The sequence below is a fragment of the Phasianus colchicus genome, chromosome 20 (genome assembly GCF_987193195.1).
Source record: "Phasianus colchicus chromosome 20, bPhaCol1.hap1.1, whole genome shotgun sequence".
Lineage (NCBI taxonomy): Eukaryota > Metazoa > Chordata > Aves > Galliformes > Phasianidae > Phasianus > Phasianus colchicus.
The window spans coordinates 1,576,455-1,593,498 of record NC_143455.1 but is presented as its reverse complement, the minus strand read 5'-3'; the positions used below and the strand labels follow the sequence as shown (position 1 = coordinate 1,593,498).

Below are 17,044 nucleotides of genomic sequence, written 5' to 3'. Positions count from 1 at the left end.
GCAGAAGCCTCAGTAATTCATCAGTGACAATTCAAAGGAACCAGATCCAAAGAGCCCAGAAGGAAGCAGTGAGAGATCATCCCAGCAGGCAGGACGGGAGCAGCCTGGGCAGCCGTGCCTGGTCCTAGCACATGGAAATCAGTTCTACGGGATAGCAGAGCCAAGCAACAAGGGTTTGGAGGTGAATGCACAGCACCTGGGCCAAAGCTCTGCTCTCATGGATGGGTCTGAGATGTCCATCTGTGGCTGAAGCCTGGTGGATGCTTCCACTGCTCCTGCCCCTGCTCTGCATTGGCTTGAGCAGCAGATCCCCTTCCCCGTGACAGGAGAATGATGGCATGCCCTGCTGCCAGCAGCACAGTTCTCCCCAGAACCAGGAGATGGACATGTTGGGAAGGACAGACCCACACCTCCATCCAGGTCCCTGCAAAGCCTTCCCAGGAGCACAGTGTCCAGGGCGCCATGGCCCTGACCTGCACTCAGGCATAGACCTGAATGAGCAGAGAGCATCCTTCCTGCCAAGGACAGACCTTTAGTCCAACTCTGTTATGCAATAAGGACCATAAAGGGCACCTGTGCGACTTCCCTCCATCATCTTCACCTAAAATAATGCACTATGTTAGACTTCTCACCAGCTGCAGAGCTCAGGGTGACTTCTGAACAGGGAGAACCAGTTGCTGCAAAGTGTACAAGATGCTGGCTAACTGCACAGGACTCAGAACAGCTCAACTCCTGTTTTCCTCTTGAAGAGACTGGACTCTGAGCTCCCTCCACTATCAGGAACCTGATGAAGAACAGGTTTTTCATTTCAGAAAATACCCCTGGACTTCAGAGAGAGCTTCCTGGAATGAAAACCGAGTACAAGTCTTTTGCAGGCTCACTGGCCTCTCCATTTGGTTGTGCATTTTCATTTCAGCCACAGACCAGAACGATATCCCCCCACACACAATAATGGCCCTTCTCAGTGGCTTTCAGCTAAAAGCTAAATTTGAACATCTATTCTGTACAAAGCAAAGAAATGAGGTGTAAAGGGGCTCCACCCACTCACTCCAGGATTTGTGATAAGAGACATTTTATAATACTCTGGCAATTTAGAAAATGCTAATTACTATCTAATTGAAATGAGCATGGGCAGGATGAAAACGTTACTTTGGGTGAAGGTTCTCCCCTCCCTCATTCTCCAGGACGTTTTGTGGAGTTCAGGATGATAAATGACAGTACGAATGACAGTAGATAAAAATGGAATAATCTCCTCTGACTGCTGGCATTAATCCTTGTGCTGTGGCTCCCACTCTCATCTCTTTGGAGAAAGCAGCTCCTACACTCGAGACACCTCCCCATACCATTTCCTTGCCCCTTGGAGCACTGCCATGGGTCCAGCATGGCTGGGGATGCTCCTGCCTGATCCCAAGTGACATGGAGAGAAAGATGTGCCCTTTGCCCTTTGTGCTCCTGGTGTAGCCATCAGCAGAACAGAGAGGCTGTAGTGACTGCAGTGCCACGAGGAGCCAAGCAGAGCAGAGGAGCTCCTGCAGGCCCTGCTGGCTGCTGTGGTTAATAGGCAGGATGCTGCTGGGAGAGCTGCATGCCCAAGGCAGCATGTGTGAATGAAGGTAATGGACGTTCAGGGCAGCAGAGTGCAATGGTCCATGTCTTTTGAAAAGGAATCATCATAAATGTGAGCAGTTAGCCCTTAGCCTTTGGGGTCATGCAGAAAATGGGCTGGGCAGAAGTGCAGCAGTGATGCATGACAGCTCCAGCACCACCTGGAAGCCCAGGCTGCTCCGGGAGCCACCACGCTGCTCCTGCACAGTTCGTTGTGTCTCACTGCATGCACTGAGCTCTGCTCCCTGCAGTCACAAAGAGAAGAAGAATATTTGCCTATCGCTGCCATGCACTCGTTTTCGTGCCCCTTGCACAGGATTCTGCTGCAGTCCTGCAGCAAACAGCAGGGATAGCAGGAGTGTGGGTGTGTGATAACCACGAGCTGCATGCAATAAAAGGAATAAGCAGCCTGCCACCAGCCTCAGCAGAAATTAACTGTGATCACCACAGAAGTTCAGGCTGCTTTCCTCTCTGTGTCTCCAGATTACAGATGTGACATGCCACTCACCAACCCAAAATGGAGGAACACCACCACAGAAATCAAGTCAAATCACAACAGAAATGTTTCCCAAATGCTGCAGAATCATAGAATAGAATCATAGAAACACTCAGGTTGGAAAAGACCTTCAAGATCATCGAGTCCAACCACAACCTAACCAAATTAGCCTAATTCTAACAACCCTCCGCTAAATCATGTCCCTGAGCACCACATCCAGATGGTTTTTAAACACATTCAGGGATGGTGACTCAACCAGCTCCCTGGGGAGCCAAGTTTGATTCTGTAACAAAACATCCTTTTTTTAAGAATCATACATTAATGACGAATGCACAAATTGGGCTGAAATCCAGCATACTGTGACCTCCTGCAAGAAGGAGGTCAAGATTGCCCAAGTCCTCCATTGGAAAATGGAAAGAGATTTGGAGAGCAGAGGAGGGCTGGATGGGTCTGCAGACACTGTGATGAGAAGAGCTTGGCGGCGTCCCCCCACGTCCCTCTGCACGACTCCAGCACCCACCCAGCCCACAGCCTGTCCAGCAGGACAGTCCCTACCTGGCTGAAGTTGTCGAGGGCTTTGTGCAGGTTGGCATGCATCCCCGTCGGCGGCTCGTTGGTGATTTTGATGGAGTTCTCCAGGATGCCCTGCGGAATGATGTGGCTCTCTGGGCACGGAGCTGGCTCTGCGCTAATGAAGACACGGAAATCCCGATGGCTGCCCTCACTGTGCTGCTCCAGCTTCTTCTCCAGAGAGCTCAGCCACTTGGCCACCAGATGGATGTTCTAGTAGGGACAAAGAAGACACCACTTAACTGATGCCCTCACTGACACCCAAGCCCATTGGGCACCAAGCCCATTGTGAGGACAGACACCCACCAAGGCTAAGCCCTGGAAGGCAATACTTGCCCCAAGAGTCCCTCTGTGTAATTCACAGCCCCAAATATCAGGGCATATCAATTTTAAATTCAAAATAATCAATATGAATGACCAGCAATTAAGCAAGCCATTTTGGGATCATTTGTGTTCTTGGGGCTGATAACATCCTGTTCACTACAGTTATGTACAGCCGAGGAAGTAACATTATTTCCCCAGATCTGCCAAGCCCAAATTAAAACGCTTGCTAATTTTGAACAGAGTAACAGTAAGGATCCATTAAGTGCAAGTTAGTGGGGAAAAGTTCAAGCAAGTGGTTTTATAAATACCTTTAGCTTAAAATAATAAATTATTTGTGCAACTAATTACATCTACCTGTGAGAAAATTAAGCAGTTTTATGCAGAGATGGTAAAATGAATACAGACTCTCCTTGATTTCTACACTGTTTTCTTGTTTCCAGGCAAGAAAATAGCTTCTCTGACATTAGGAACAGGTCGGGTTCCTGGGCTAAATCTCCTGTAATGCTAAAGTATGGTGGGTAAAGCAAGGTGGCTGTGCTAACAGGCGCTCTGGAAGGTGATTTATCCCATCCAAAGACAGGACAAGGATCCTGCTAAATTTAAATTAAAAGCAGATGCCAAGAAGATAAACTGCTTGCAGGTGGCAAGGAAATTACATAAAGGAACCATATAATAGGCTTAGAATAAATATATATCATCTATAAAAAGGATCAGAAAGGAGCTCTCATGGTTAAACAGCAGAGTAATGGAGACTATTAAGAGTAAAATGACATTCTTCAGAAAATGGAAATCGCGTCCAAATGGGAAAAACTGGAAACAGCACAAAATCCAGTCATGGTATGGCTGAAAAAGATTTTAAAGAGCAATCTTCTGAAAACCATAAAAACTAATAATAAAACCTTCTCCAGAACCCAGAAACATATCAGAGAGCAATAAAACTAAAAGGTGAGCAAGGTGCACCCAGAGTGTCCAAGAAAGGCAAGGCCACTACAGAACGGCAGAATGTATTTGCAGAATGCTCTCCAGCTGCATGCTGCATGCTGAGCTGGTGGCACCTCTGGAGGTTCTTCACCCAACCTCCTGCTCAGAGCAGCTCAGGCAGAGCAGGCTGCCCAGCACTGGGGTCTCGGAATATGTTCAAGGGTGGAGACTCCACAACTGCTCTGTGCTTAACTGCCCTATCAGGAAAATTGAGGATATTATGTTTAAGGGAATTCCATCTTTCAGTTTGTGCCTCTGCCTCTTGCTTTTTCCCAGGGCACTGCTGTGAAGAGCCTGGCTCCATCTCCTGCACTCATAGCATCACACAGAATGGCCTGGGTTGAAAAGGACCACAGTGCTCATCCATTCCAACCCCCTGCTATGTGCAGGGTCACCAACCAGCAGCCCAGGCTGCCCAGAGCCACATCCAGCCTGGCCTTGCATGCCTCCAGGGATGGGGCATCCACAACCTGCTTGGGCAACCCGTTCCAGTGCCTCACCACCCTTTGGGTGAGAAACTTCCTCCTAATACCTAGCCTCAACCTCCCCTGTCTCAGTTTAAAGCCATTCCCCCTTGTCCCCTCACCATCCACCCTCACAAACAGCCGTTCCCCCTCCTGTTTATCCACTCCCTTCAAGTTCTGGAAGGCCACAATGAGGTCTCCCCAGAGCTTCTCTTCTCCAGGCTAAACAAGCCCAGTTCCCTCAACCTTTCTTCATAGGACCTTTCTTCACTCCCCTTGCATCACAGGATTTCAACCAACTGATCAACCCCCCCCCCCCCCCTTCACGTGACAGACACTCCAGTCCCTTAATCACCAAGAAAGACTCTTACACTGAAGCAGCAGACGAAGAGATTTTAGGATAAATTAACAAACTAATAACAGCAGTTTCCTAGGACCAGATGGTATGCACCCTAAAGAAACTCAGATATGGAAGCGCTGCATTACAGCTCGGTGTGCACCAGGCAAAGTGGCAGGAGCTCTAATAAGCAATGAATTAGCACATAGTGTGAATTAGAGAAAACCAGAAATCTAAGATTTCCAGCCCATTTTAGGTAGCTAACGGGGATGTCCAATTGTGAGTCTGACACCATGAAGTCCCTCTGTATTTGCTAGAAAGGTAGAGGCATCTCCAAAACGTCGCTCACCATATGCCTGTGTCTCTTCATGTTTAGATCTTAATCTGAATCAGATATTTATCTTTCACTTAACAATACTATTGCAGTCCCACAGGAAAAAAAGAACAACAAAACAAGACCCAAACAATTAACCCATAGGAAACAAACTGGGAAGCTACTCATACAGCTGGAGCTGCTTACTGTATTTAAAAATCGCCTGAAGGAGAGAATGATTAGTGAGCTGACAAAGTTAGTCATAAGACAAAGTAATTCCAGGTGGTAAAAATCAAAACTGATGGTAAAGAATTGCAAAAGTATGCCATCATTCTAAGTGGCTGGCTATGATGTGGCAGAAGAAAGAAATTCAGTGCTGATAGATGCTGTGATGCACACAGAAAACCAACCCTAGCTATATATATGTAAGCAATGACGGATTCAAAATTGAACTCAGAGAAGAGATCTTGGAGTTCTTATGGTTACACTCTGCAAATAACAGTTCCATGTTCAACAGTGTGACAGCAATCAAACATCAGCAAAGGAACAGCAAACAAAATGGGAAACATTATTATGCTGCTCTATGAAAGCATGGTGGGCCTTTATCTTGAATGCAATACCCAGTGCTCATTTCTCTCTCCCAGAAAGGATATAACTTCCACAGAACAAGACACTAAATGGATCTGGACTTGCCAATTAGGAGAGAAATATCAGGGTGGAGGTGATGAATGAGGGATAACAACATAGGGATGAACACAGCAGTACTTTTTCACATGATGCATAACTAAATTGCAAATTCATTGTCGCAGGGCTCTGTAGAAGTTGAGATGATCAGAGAATGAAGCTCAGCTTCAATTCACAGGCAGAAAAACCACTGCATCCTTACCGTAACTCTGCACCCTTTCCCTCAGCTCCTGCATCTCCCTTCTTACAGGCAGGGAATTGGGCTAACAGCTTTCATTCTGGCCCAGCACAGTGCTTTTATGGACTAATGGCACACAGGAGCACCAAGGGCTGTGTGCCACCTGTCACTTTTGCAGAAGAACTTGTAAAGGACTGATATACTCACATTTGGTATCTCAACCACAATTTCTTTTTGCCCTACCTATACATATATGCAGTTATCATGGTGAAAACTGACTTACAGGCTCCTAATAGCTACTGCAGTGTACGTGGATCTGAGCCCCAGCTCTGTAAGCACTGCAGCTCTGTCCTGCAGGCAGCCGGGTCAGCAGCTCCCATCCCACCGACCACAAAGCCAGAGCTCCGGGCTGTTTTGTGTCATGCAGGCACAACTGCAACCCACGCTGCCTTCACAGGTGCTCTCTGCCTCTGGATCTGCACCAATTTTCAAGGGTACTGGAAAGGTGCGTGCCTGCAAACAGATGTCTGCCATGGAACCAATGCCAGCAGAGCATCGCAGAGAAGGTGGGTGATCATTTCCTAAACAAGGTGCATGCACTAAAATAAGCTAGCAGAGCAAGCGTGCAACTGCGTTTAAAGACTGCAATGTCTTCTAAAAATGGGTGCTTAACTATTTCCATTTCCTTCCTCTCTGTGGGGCTGCATATAAGGTGCACTGAGATCTCAAGGAAAAATCCTACATCGTCTCCTTGCCCAAGGCTCTAGATGTAAGTACCAACCCCCTCCAGTTTGGTAGCTTTTTCTACACAACTTTATTGGGTTGTTCTGATGAAATGGATTTTCGGGTGTTGGGAGAGCTGAGGAGGAGGAGGACAAAGGAACCATGTTCTGAGAAAAGTCACTCCATAGTAAACAACGGCCATATGAAGAGCAGCAGACAAAATGCAATTATAGCTGGCTGTTAGTGCTCCACTGCTTGTCTGATGCATTTACAATTTCAAGAGACAAGGTAATTCCCAGGGTCCAGGCAACCAACACACTCTAGAAGTTCAATAATAAAACAAGAGTGGATGAAAACAAATAAGCAATGCGTTTCAAACATCTACAAAGATTTAGTAATTTGGGAGAACAGCTTAACAGAATAGCATAAGAAAAACCGAGCATTAGGTATCAATTTAATCACAGACTGTATACCTGATCCTTTTTATTTTCATCTTTAATTGGTAGTTTCTTCCTTCATCTGTTTTTATGGTGTTAGATGGCTGAAAAATAATTGCTTTAGCTTGTGTTGACATGACATCCATGACCACTATCTGTCAGCACTGCTGCCTTCAGTATTTCAGCCAACTTAAGAAACATTTCTAATCTAAAGATAATCAAAGCATTTATGTATTATACTTTTGTGATGGAAGGGGTGGAAAAGAAGCAGGAAAATATAGATTGGAACTCAGAATTCATGATTTAATTAAATGAACACGTCTGCAAGACAGAGGCGGTTCAAACACGCTAAATTCTCTACTGAAAGGACAGGGATGCCATGGAGGGGATTCAGAGTTTTGAAGGAAAATTAATTCTCAGTAGTCAGATAACACAACTTGACAGAACATGACTAATGACAACCTCTGCGGTCATAATAATTCAATGTTATGTCAATTACCAATAATGGCAACACAGAGAGTGCTGCACTAACACCAACCACAGCTGAGCGACTTGTTTATCCAACAGCCCCCTCCTCTCACTCGTTTGGAAACCTCCTGCTGGTTTCACGGGCTGCCTATAGCTCTTCTTGGCAGAAAGAGGAGATAATGAAGCCCTGACCACTTTCCTACAGCTTGGGGCTTCACACACTGCCAACAGCATCTCCCTAAATCACACCGCACAGTTTTGTGTCCTCCCGATTCCAGATGAGCCCCAGAAGACACATTTACCCAAGGCAGCACGGTAATTCATTGCTTTATTACATTTTTTCTTCGCCAGATTTGAGGTCTGTGAAAGAGCTCTTGTGCGAAGGGCAGCTCCCTAGCATCTCACGTCTTTGTCTGGCTACCATCTCAAATCCATGGGAGTGTTACCCCTCTTTATGAATGGAAAGATAAAGAAGAGGTGGGAGCCAAATCCTGCCAAAGGAAACAGCTGAAAAGGAGGTAAAGAAAGAAATCTGAGATATCCTCCCATGACACTGACCACTACCACTGCATCACGCTCCCTGCTCTCCCCTCTTTGCATCCCAGACTGATGGAGCAGCACAAAGGGCTGGGGGGAACGTGCAGGAACATGGGAACGCCAGAGGTTTCTCTTTGGGAATTCACTTCCAAGCACCTCTGTGTGCTTGTACTTCAGAAGGCAGGACATATATCACAGGATGCAAGTGTTCCTATGGCAACCATCAGAAATAGCACCACATATATATAAACCAGCACACACTCCACAATGCATTCCCTTTGCTGATAGCGACTAGAGATCCTTCACAGCTCTGAAGCAGCTCTCTCTTTGCCTTATCACAAATCCTGAGCAGTGGGAATTAGTTGTTTGCACAAAGCCTCCTCCTCTTATGAGATGCTCTCAGAAAATAGTCACTGATTTTACAGCAAGTGTGAAAGCTGGGCTTGGCAGCCCAGAGACAGTCCCAGTACTTTAATTACACTGCATCATGGTGTGGTATATGAAAGGATGGGGGATTGGGGGGCACTGCTCCCTGGCCATGATAGCTCCCAGTGGTTTAATCACACAAGGTCACTTCTGGAGATCCTCTCATCTACATCCCCCTCCCAAAGCAGGTTCTCTACAGCACAGGTCACACAGGAAAGTGTCCAGGTGGGTTTGAATATCTCCAGAGATGGAGACTCCATGGCCTCTGTTACAGTGCCCTGCCACCCTCAGATGGGACCTCCCCAGGGCAGAGCAGAGGGGATCACCTCCTTCTGCATGCTGGCCATGCTCTTCATAACCGTTGGCAGCCTTGGCCACCAGAGCACACTGCTGGTTCATGGTCACCCTGTTGGCCACCAGGACACTTAGGTCCTTCTCCACAGAGCTCCTTCCCAGCAGGTCAGTCCCCAATCAGTTCTGACGCACGCGGCTGTTCCCCCCCAGCTGCAGAGCTCTACACTTGCCCTCGGTTCCTCTCTGCCCACTGCTGCTCACTCACAGGAAGGCTCCATCCTCCTTCAGCCAACCATCATGGGAATGCTGCTACTGAACTCGAAGAACAAAGTGGATAAATACCACTTCCACTTCCAAACTGCTGCCGACATCTGCTCACAGGTCTGTAGCTCAACATGGAGTGGGGCCGTACCAGAGCACAAGAAGCAGCTTCTGTCACCAGAGAGAAGCTGGTGTTCAACCAGCTGAGTAATTACAGCAGCCTATGTGAAGTCTTTGGACTTCAGTACCTACAGCCTGAGTCTTTTCAAGCCCTAATTGCATGGATAATGCTTGACAGGGAAGAGCACGCTTGATCCCTGCAGTCTACACTGCATTAGCCCTCCCTGCATCCCTTATTGTCTATGGAATCCCTCCTCACACAGCCTCAAGGAGGACTGCAGCACATAACAGTGAGTCCAATGACTTCATTGTCCTTTAGCCTCACCTCTGAACATGCCATCCAAGGTGTCAATGCACAGCCCTGTGATGCTCCCTGTCACCTCACCTGGGCCAGGCAAGCTTGATGTCTCCTCATCAGCTTAACCACTAAGAAGTGATGAACATGATGGCACTGCTCAGCCTTTTGCTGCACTGGAAACTTTACAACACTTCCCATCTTTTGCTTGTGGTGACAGACACAGAGTCATAGACTCACAGAATGCTTTGGGTTAAAAGGACTTGAAACCCCACCCAGCTTCAATCCTCTGCCACGGGCTTGTTCCCTCCACCAGCTCAGGGTGCCCAGGGCCCATCCATGTCCTTGGGCACCTCCAGGGACGGGGGCACCCACAGCTTTCTGTGCAGCAGTGCCAGGGCCTCACTGCCCTCTGAGTAAAGAATTTCTTTCTAACATTTAACCTAAATCTCCCCCCTTTTAGTTTAAAATCATTCCTCCTTGTCATATTGCTATCAGACCATGTAAAAAGCCACTCTTCCTCCTGTTTATAAGCTTACATTAAGTACTGGAAGGCTTCAATGAGGTCTTCCCAGGACCTTCTCTTCCCCAGGCTGAACAAGCCCAGCTCTGTAAGCCCTCATCTACTGTGACCACAGCTCCAAATGAGAATGTATTCCTTTTCCGCTAGAAGTTGAGCAAAAACAGGCTGAGCTACGACCCTCCTGATGAACAAGGTACACAGAAGGCTGATGCAAATGGAGGGGGGAGCAGACGATAAAGTCCAAATGGGCTGGCCTGAAAACTAAGCAGCACTTCCAGGATGCCTGCAAGCATGTCCTACAACAGAGGTTTCCAGGGCAGTCTTATGACAACACCAAAGCTGCAGTATCTACATAAGCATTTAAAGCCCAACAGAAACTTAATTCCATCCCAGATCAATACCTGCATTACCTGCTGGTCTGTAAGTGGATCTGAAAGTGGACAAACTTGTGGATGGCTGCTATGACATGAGGTAGGAAGGAAAACACCTGTCTGATAGCAAATACATTTCTCTAACAGAATGGAGAAAAACTCATGAACCAGAACTGAAAGTAGAATGGGTAATTCTCCTTTTATATACACCTAGGAATGAAAGATACTGAGGCTGGAGGAAAAGTGGTTCCTTCTTTACTGAAGCAGAGGCTTAGTGTCAAATGCTTGTGTGTGCCTAGAATGGACAACATATCTCATAAAGGACAACATCTCCCATGCTTGCAGCTAAGTCTAGTGGTGCACTGCACAGAAAAAGTCTCCACTGTGTCTATCATGCATTAAGAAATGTTCTGCCAACGTCTGAGTCTCATACAGTTTTGTTCACTGTTACTTAGTTTAGTGAATCTGACTCACATGAATCTGACTCAGTGAAGCAATACCTATGAAAATGGAAAGATGCTCAAGAATTAAATTAACTTGATCGCAATGAGAAGGAAATGACATTTTAGCTAATGGATGAAGACTACAATTAAATTGGGAATGTCTAATGTCTGAATTCTTCTCTGCATCAGTTCATCCAGATCTGCAGTTATAAACATGTAAACAAATTTCATTGTTTCTTTGCCAGTAGGTTGAGAAACATCACTTGGTGACTGCAATGACCACTGCCCTGGGAAAAAGCTTCAGAGCAGGGCTAGAGAGGGAAACCCAGCCGACACAGCTCATGCTTGTATGTCCTTAGTGCTCTCTGATGTGCAAAGTTCTTTTCTCCCTAGGTACATCAGATGGCATGCATCAGAGACCTGACTTTCACATCTCCTATCACTCCTCCTCGTTTCTGAGCACTGAGTCCAGCAGAGAACCTCTCCTCCTCAGCTCATCCATCAACCAGATTGAGGATACTGCCACCAATGCACTCCACAAACCTCCTCGATTCAGTGCCCTGCTGCATTGTCCCTCCAGCAGATATAGGGTGGCTGAAACTCCCCATGAGAAGTGGCTGCAGTGCCAGTGAGGCTTCCCGACTTGTCTGAGTAAGGCTTCACCCACTTCCACTCTCCACAGCAGTCTTCAGCAGAAACCCACCTCACCCACACTGGTCTGCCAGACCAGACCTAAGCTCTCAGCTGACTCTTCAACCATCCACAGGCATTCCTGCTGCTCTCCATGCATGGCAGCACTCAGTGAGCCATCCCAGCACATCTATGGGATCTGGACGAGATGGCAGCCCAATGGCAGCATGTGGATCTGCAAGTTCTCCTGTTTGTTCTCCTTGCTGCCTGCAAGCTGCTGGAGCTCAGTGCAGCTGGATGTGACCTCTACCACGGCAACTAGGAAGGTGCAAGGCTTTCCCCACGGATACCCTAGGAAGGAGATATTTTTCCCCCAGGTTTCATCTGTCAAAACATATACAGACTCAGCTGGTTATCTCAGCTTCCCAAGTTGTGCCTAGAGAGAACAGAAGATACATCCTTCTTAGGACTGGCCTGCAAGGCAGATGCCCACTATTGACAAGCGCGCTGCCTACAACAGGCTCACCATACAAAGCAGGGTTGCCCCAAGTCTGCATGCTTTGCCAGAACTTCCCACCCTGCTTTCATGCAGTCACAGCAGCACATGCTGTGATGTTAGCTGTCTACAAAATCAGAACAGCAGGGAAGAGAGGAAATACGACACACAACATCCATGCCAAGACCCCACCAGAACAGTTAGGGCTTTATCACCACACCCATGGGGACACTGTGCTGAACCTTCAGACAGTGGTCTCACCTTCCACTCCCAGTTCATACCTGCTGCTTTCATAGCAGGGATTTCTCCTGTCCAAAGATCTTTTTCCCTTTGCTATTAGTCCTGAGCACACGATTTTGCACTATTCTGCTAAATTTCATCCTATTTCAACTACTGTAGTCCTACAGTCCATTCCAGTTACCCTGTATCACAGTTCAGTCTTCCTCTGTATGGATTACAGTTCTGGTAATCAAGCATCAATGCAAAGCCATCAAGACATAGCCATTTCTTTGAGCCTATGCAATGTTTTAAGTGAGATTAGTCCCTTGACTGTTCTTCAGCAGTCCTGCTAGCAACGTTCAACTTCTACAGCATCCCTAACGAATCCCTGTGTGGCACCTGCAGCCTTACTACAGCTCACATCTTTATTTCAGTGAAGCTCAGGGTTGGAAGGGACCTCTGGAGTCATCTGGTCCAACCTCCCTGGCTCAAGGAGGGCCACCAAATTTATCTTCTCTATAATGTCAGTAATCTCCATAGTGCAAACCATCTGATAGACCTCATCCATCTTTACAAATTCCTATTACAATTGATGCTGCTACCTGTATTCCTCATTTCGTCCTTCAAAGTTTGTTCTGAAACTTTGCATACCGTTTAGACTAATTAGCGTGCTCCAGTAATTTCTCTCTTTTTTGGAAGATGTGCTAAATAAGCCGTTATTTTCTAGTCAGATGGCACCCTCTGATTTGACAGATTCATCACAAAAGCTTGCAATGGACTCGCAGTTTCTTCTGTCAGTGTTTTAATATTCAGAGGCATAGATTATCCAGCTCTCTGAGTTGAGCACATTATTCTCTTTGATCTGATTTTCCTCCTACTTTTAATAAATCTTGTTTTCCAGAAAAGTACATTTGCGTGGGTTTTCAACAGCCAGCCCTCAAGGACATCAAATCTTTCAACCCTGGGAGAGAGCCCTCACCAACACTCCCACAGCCGAAGCATTCCAGGCAGGGACCAGAGGATGACAACAAGTGACCTGGGGTGATGCTGTTAGAGGAATTCTTGTGTTCACTTCCAGGAGGTGAAAACCTTTCCATCCTCGGTCAGATCTCACCATTCCCCTCATGTGACACACCATGAGCCACTGTGCCATGAGCTGCTATCCATCATCCAAATGTTTGCACCTAACTCCATCTCCCATCTTGGAAAGTAAGAGAGAAAAGGGTTTCTCCTTGGTCAGAGCAAAGGAAGAAGCATTTGGAAACGTGGAAAAGAAACCTCCTTTCTGATGAGACGTCCTGTGAGAGTATCCCATCCTTGTGACATGACAGAACCTTATTCCTCCCAACGTTATCAGTGAGAATCCAAAAACTATCGACAATTTCTTCTACCCTGAGAACAACATCAAGGTGTTGCTGGTGAGGAGACACTAATAAATGCATTTATTCACACTTACATTGTTTTCTTGATGTTTGTAATGGATTTTCAGCACTCCAAAGCACCTGGACTGCATGCTTGACAAAACCTGCTTTAAAAGTACTTTATTTGTAGTTGTCTCAGTTTCTTTCTCATGGAAATGAAGACCATTTGAACTGCTGCTAACAGCCTTTAGTGACCTGCCCAGGGACCAAAGGTGTTCAGGTGCTGCCTGCTGGGGGTCACCGAGCCCTGCCCTGACCCTAAGCCCCACCACCACTCATTTGGAAGCCTCTCAGCTAGGGCACTTTGTCCCTAAATCTTCTTCCGACTGTCACAGTGTAATTACAAACAGCTCTTGCCCAAATGGCAAGTCCAGAATTCTCCTGGCACCAAAAAAGTCTTGAGAAAAGCATGACTTGGTGCAAAAATCTAAAAGAATATGAAAAATCTAAGACTTTCTTCAGTTTTTCAGGTGTAGTTTCATTGTTGTCCGGCCTCCAGCACAGACCCCTTCCCACCAGGCCCTATGACTGCTGCAAATTGCACGTGACAGCCAACAGGGGAAGCTCAGTGCCAGTGGAATGGAGGTGCACCCATCTTGGACGAAAGGATGAGACTGAAATTCTGTGTCTTTATCGTGGCCAGAAAAATCTGTTTTAAACCTTTCCAAATTCATGATCCAGGAGACCCAGAGCCTGAACCTGATATTAAATGGATTCCAGAGGAGCACAGAGATCTTCCTTGATTCTGCAGTGCCAAAAAAATGATTCAGAAAAGAGCAGCTGCTGGGCCAGTACTGAGGTTCTTCTCTGTGGCCCTTACTTAACATTTCCTCCTTCAGCAGCCTCACGTTTGCCATAGATAGGCTCCTACTCTGCAGTTGGACCTTCTGTCTGTTTAGAGAATAGTGATGCCCATGGATTCCATTCTCTCATCAGCTGTGACACTGCAAGGCAGTGCTGTGCTGGTGGCAGAGGCAGGAAGCACTGCTGGCTTGGCTCTGACACACGGGTACATCTCTTTCCATGAGAGCGAATGGACAAACGCTCTCTGTTGTTCTGCCCTGTAAAATGATTCACTCATGAAAACCTCCGTTTTCAGGATGAGCTGAAATACTTTCAGGTTCCCCAGAGAGTCATTTGCTGCTTTCCTTACTTTGCCTCCTGCAATGCTGGCTGCCATCCAGCAGGCAATGTTGGCTGGTCATTACAACTCAGGTGGAATTGGCCCCAGGTCAGCAGCCCTTCAAGGCACAAGAATAGCAACCCTGTGGCTGTAGTACAGTAGGGAGTTCCCAACTGTTTCAATATCCCATAGCAACTGATTCCCACAAAGCCAATTGCCCAACTCTTTATTGCTTGTAGTACTTGACTATCATTATTTCTGGTTCCAATCAAACTAAATGTGTAAAAGCCATTTAGGTGATCCCATCAAGTGTTTGTCTTGGACAGCGTGTGTATGGGTTGATACCAGCCAGCAAATTCAATGGCTGTAAAGGGAGCTCAACTCCACGTTAGCTGAAGAGTTGTTCAGTGTATAATGAAGTACAGAAGTGAAGCTAACAGCTGCTTTTGCCCTGCTCAAAAGCAAACGGGAAGCCTGGATGTAGCTGTCCTGTGGATGGCACACAGGCTCCAAACTCTGAGTTTGATTTACCCTGATTGCCTGGAGATCTGCTCTGTCTTCTCTCTTACTGTTATGGCAATGATCCAAAATGCTCGGACGTATTTGCATATTGAGTTGTCTGTGTCATTCCAGGTGCTGTGTAAGTGAACTGCAGACACTCCTGAAGCAGTCTGCATGGCACCTGTCACCAGAAGCCTCGCAGGAAAGATCCTGTCAAACCAACTGCATATGGAAAGTATTTGCAAGTATTTTCCATGACCACTTGTTACTGAAATGACAGGAGCATCCTTTGTGGGACTGTCGCTCACTGACTCCTGCTGTGATGAGTTTAGATACTGATTCACCAGTATCTGGAGTAGTCAGCATTTCAGTCCTGAAAAAATGTTCAATCTTGCAAACAACTTTGTCCAGAGGATGAACTGATTTCAGACGCATTTCTGTTGACCATAAAATAACAGAGTATGAGCTTCTCAAGTTAGGGGAAAGCTATATAGCACCTCTTTCTCATTATACATGAAGATCCAGCCCTTGGAAAAAGATGGCCACAATCTGGAGCTGAGCAGCTCAGCCCTTCAGATGGGCAGCTAAGGTCCCTTGCTCTGCTGTCCTTCCACATGTCTGATCAGGACTTCAAAAGCAGAACCTGGAGGGGAATGGCACTGCCAGCCTCAAGCACCTGCTGGATGTTCCCAAGCCTGTCCTGATGCAAACCACCCCTCAGCACCATCTGCTCACAGGCTCTGCCTGGATTGCTCAGGAGGTCTATGACAGTGACAGGAAGAAGGGGCTCTGACCTCTGCTCAGCATCAGTCTTGTCTACGTTGCTTTCTTCTAAGCCAATCACAAAACAGAACTAGAACATTTATGTGCACAGTTTCATCAGTTTTGTGATGACAGCAGAGAAAATCCCAGGTGACTGATGCCCCCAAGAAGATCCAGCACTGGTGTGTGGCAGCCTGCCCTCACAGCCACTGCTGGGACCCCTGAGTTTCTGCCATGCCTCAAAACCTGCCAGCAGCCATGAGCTGAACTCCCCTATGAGCCCCAGGGCAACCTGCCAGCTCTGCACCACTGCAGATCCCATACAGCAACTACCCCCATTATGGGAAAGAAAACCAAAAACTTCACTCTGCAATACTGAATGGAAGATATCTCATAAGATTGCTTATTTTTTTCACTGTCTTAAAAGTGGATGCCAGCATTACAGCTGCCTTTATTAAAAGCTCTTGACAAGCTCAGAATTGTCTACCTTGGAGGAAGCTTGCAGCAAGAGCATGAAGGAAGATCAAAATATCAATGGCATTTCATTTAAATCCAGAACGAAGCCCGTAGGCTCAGAGCAGGACACCAAGCATTGTCTGAGCCTAATCCTTACACAAACAATTCAGTGATAATAAATGTTTATAAAATCCACATTGAGGAAAACAGAGGGATTCCCAAGAATGAGATGAGAGCTGCATATTAGCAAATCAAAGCACTGACAGAATAAGTGACTCGAGAGCACTTGAAGACAGTGCTTCCCTCACACCTTATAAGACTTGGCATCGTTTTGCTGAGCTGTGATGAGAACTGTAAGCATTAACCTGTTTTGGGATGCATAAAGGCATCAGCTCCACTGATAGCCTCTGCCTTTTTATAGGGTGGAGCATACCTTCTCTTTGCTCATTTAAATACACAGCAAGTTTGGAGTGATGGAAAATGAGCAACTCTAACAGCTCTCAAGAACATTGTTCCTTTACTTATTTATGGAGCAAAAAGAAGCACAGGCAAATGTAGCACCATCTCCTTTGCCAGCTCTCCTTAC

At 46.6% G+C, this 17,044-nt stretch overlaps 1 protein-coding gene across 3 annotated transcripts in view; it reads right to left on the bottom strand.

Annotated features, from left to right (window-relative positions):
- Positions 1-17,044, bottom strand: part of DNAH9 (dynein axonemal heavy chain 9) — a 190,343-nt gene that overhangs the window by 25,027 nt on the left and 148,272 nt on the right. For all 3 annotated transcript variants that reach the window (XM_031599209.2, XM_090122076.1, XM_090122077.1), the window contains one exon: positions 2,657-2,884. In XM_031599209.2, the coding sequence (XP_031455069.2) occupies positions 2,657-2,884 (228 nt within the window). The remainder of the gene's footprint in view (positions 1-2,656; positions 2,885-17,044) is intronic.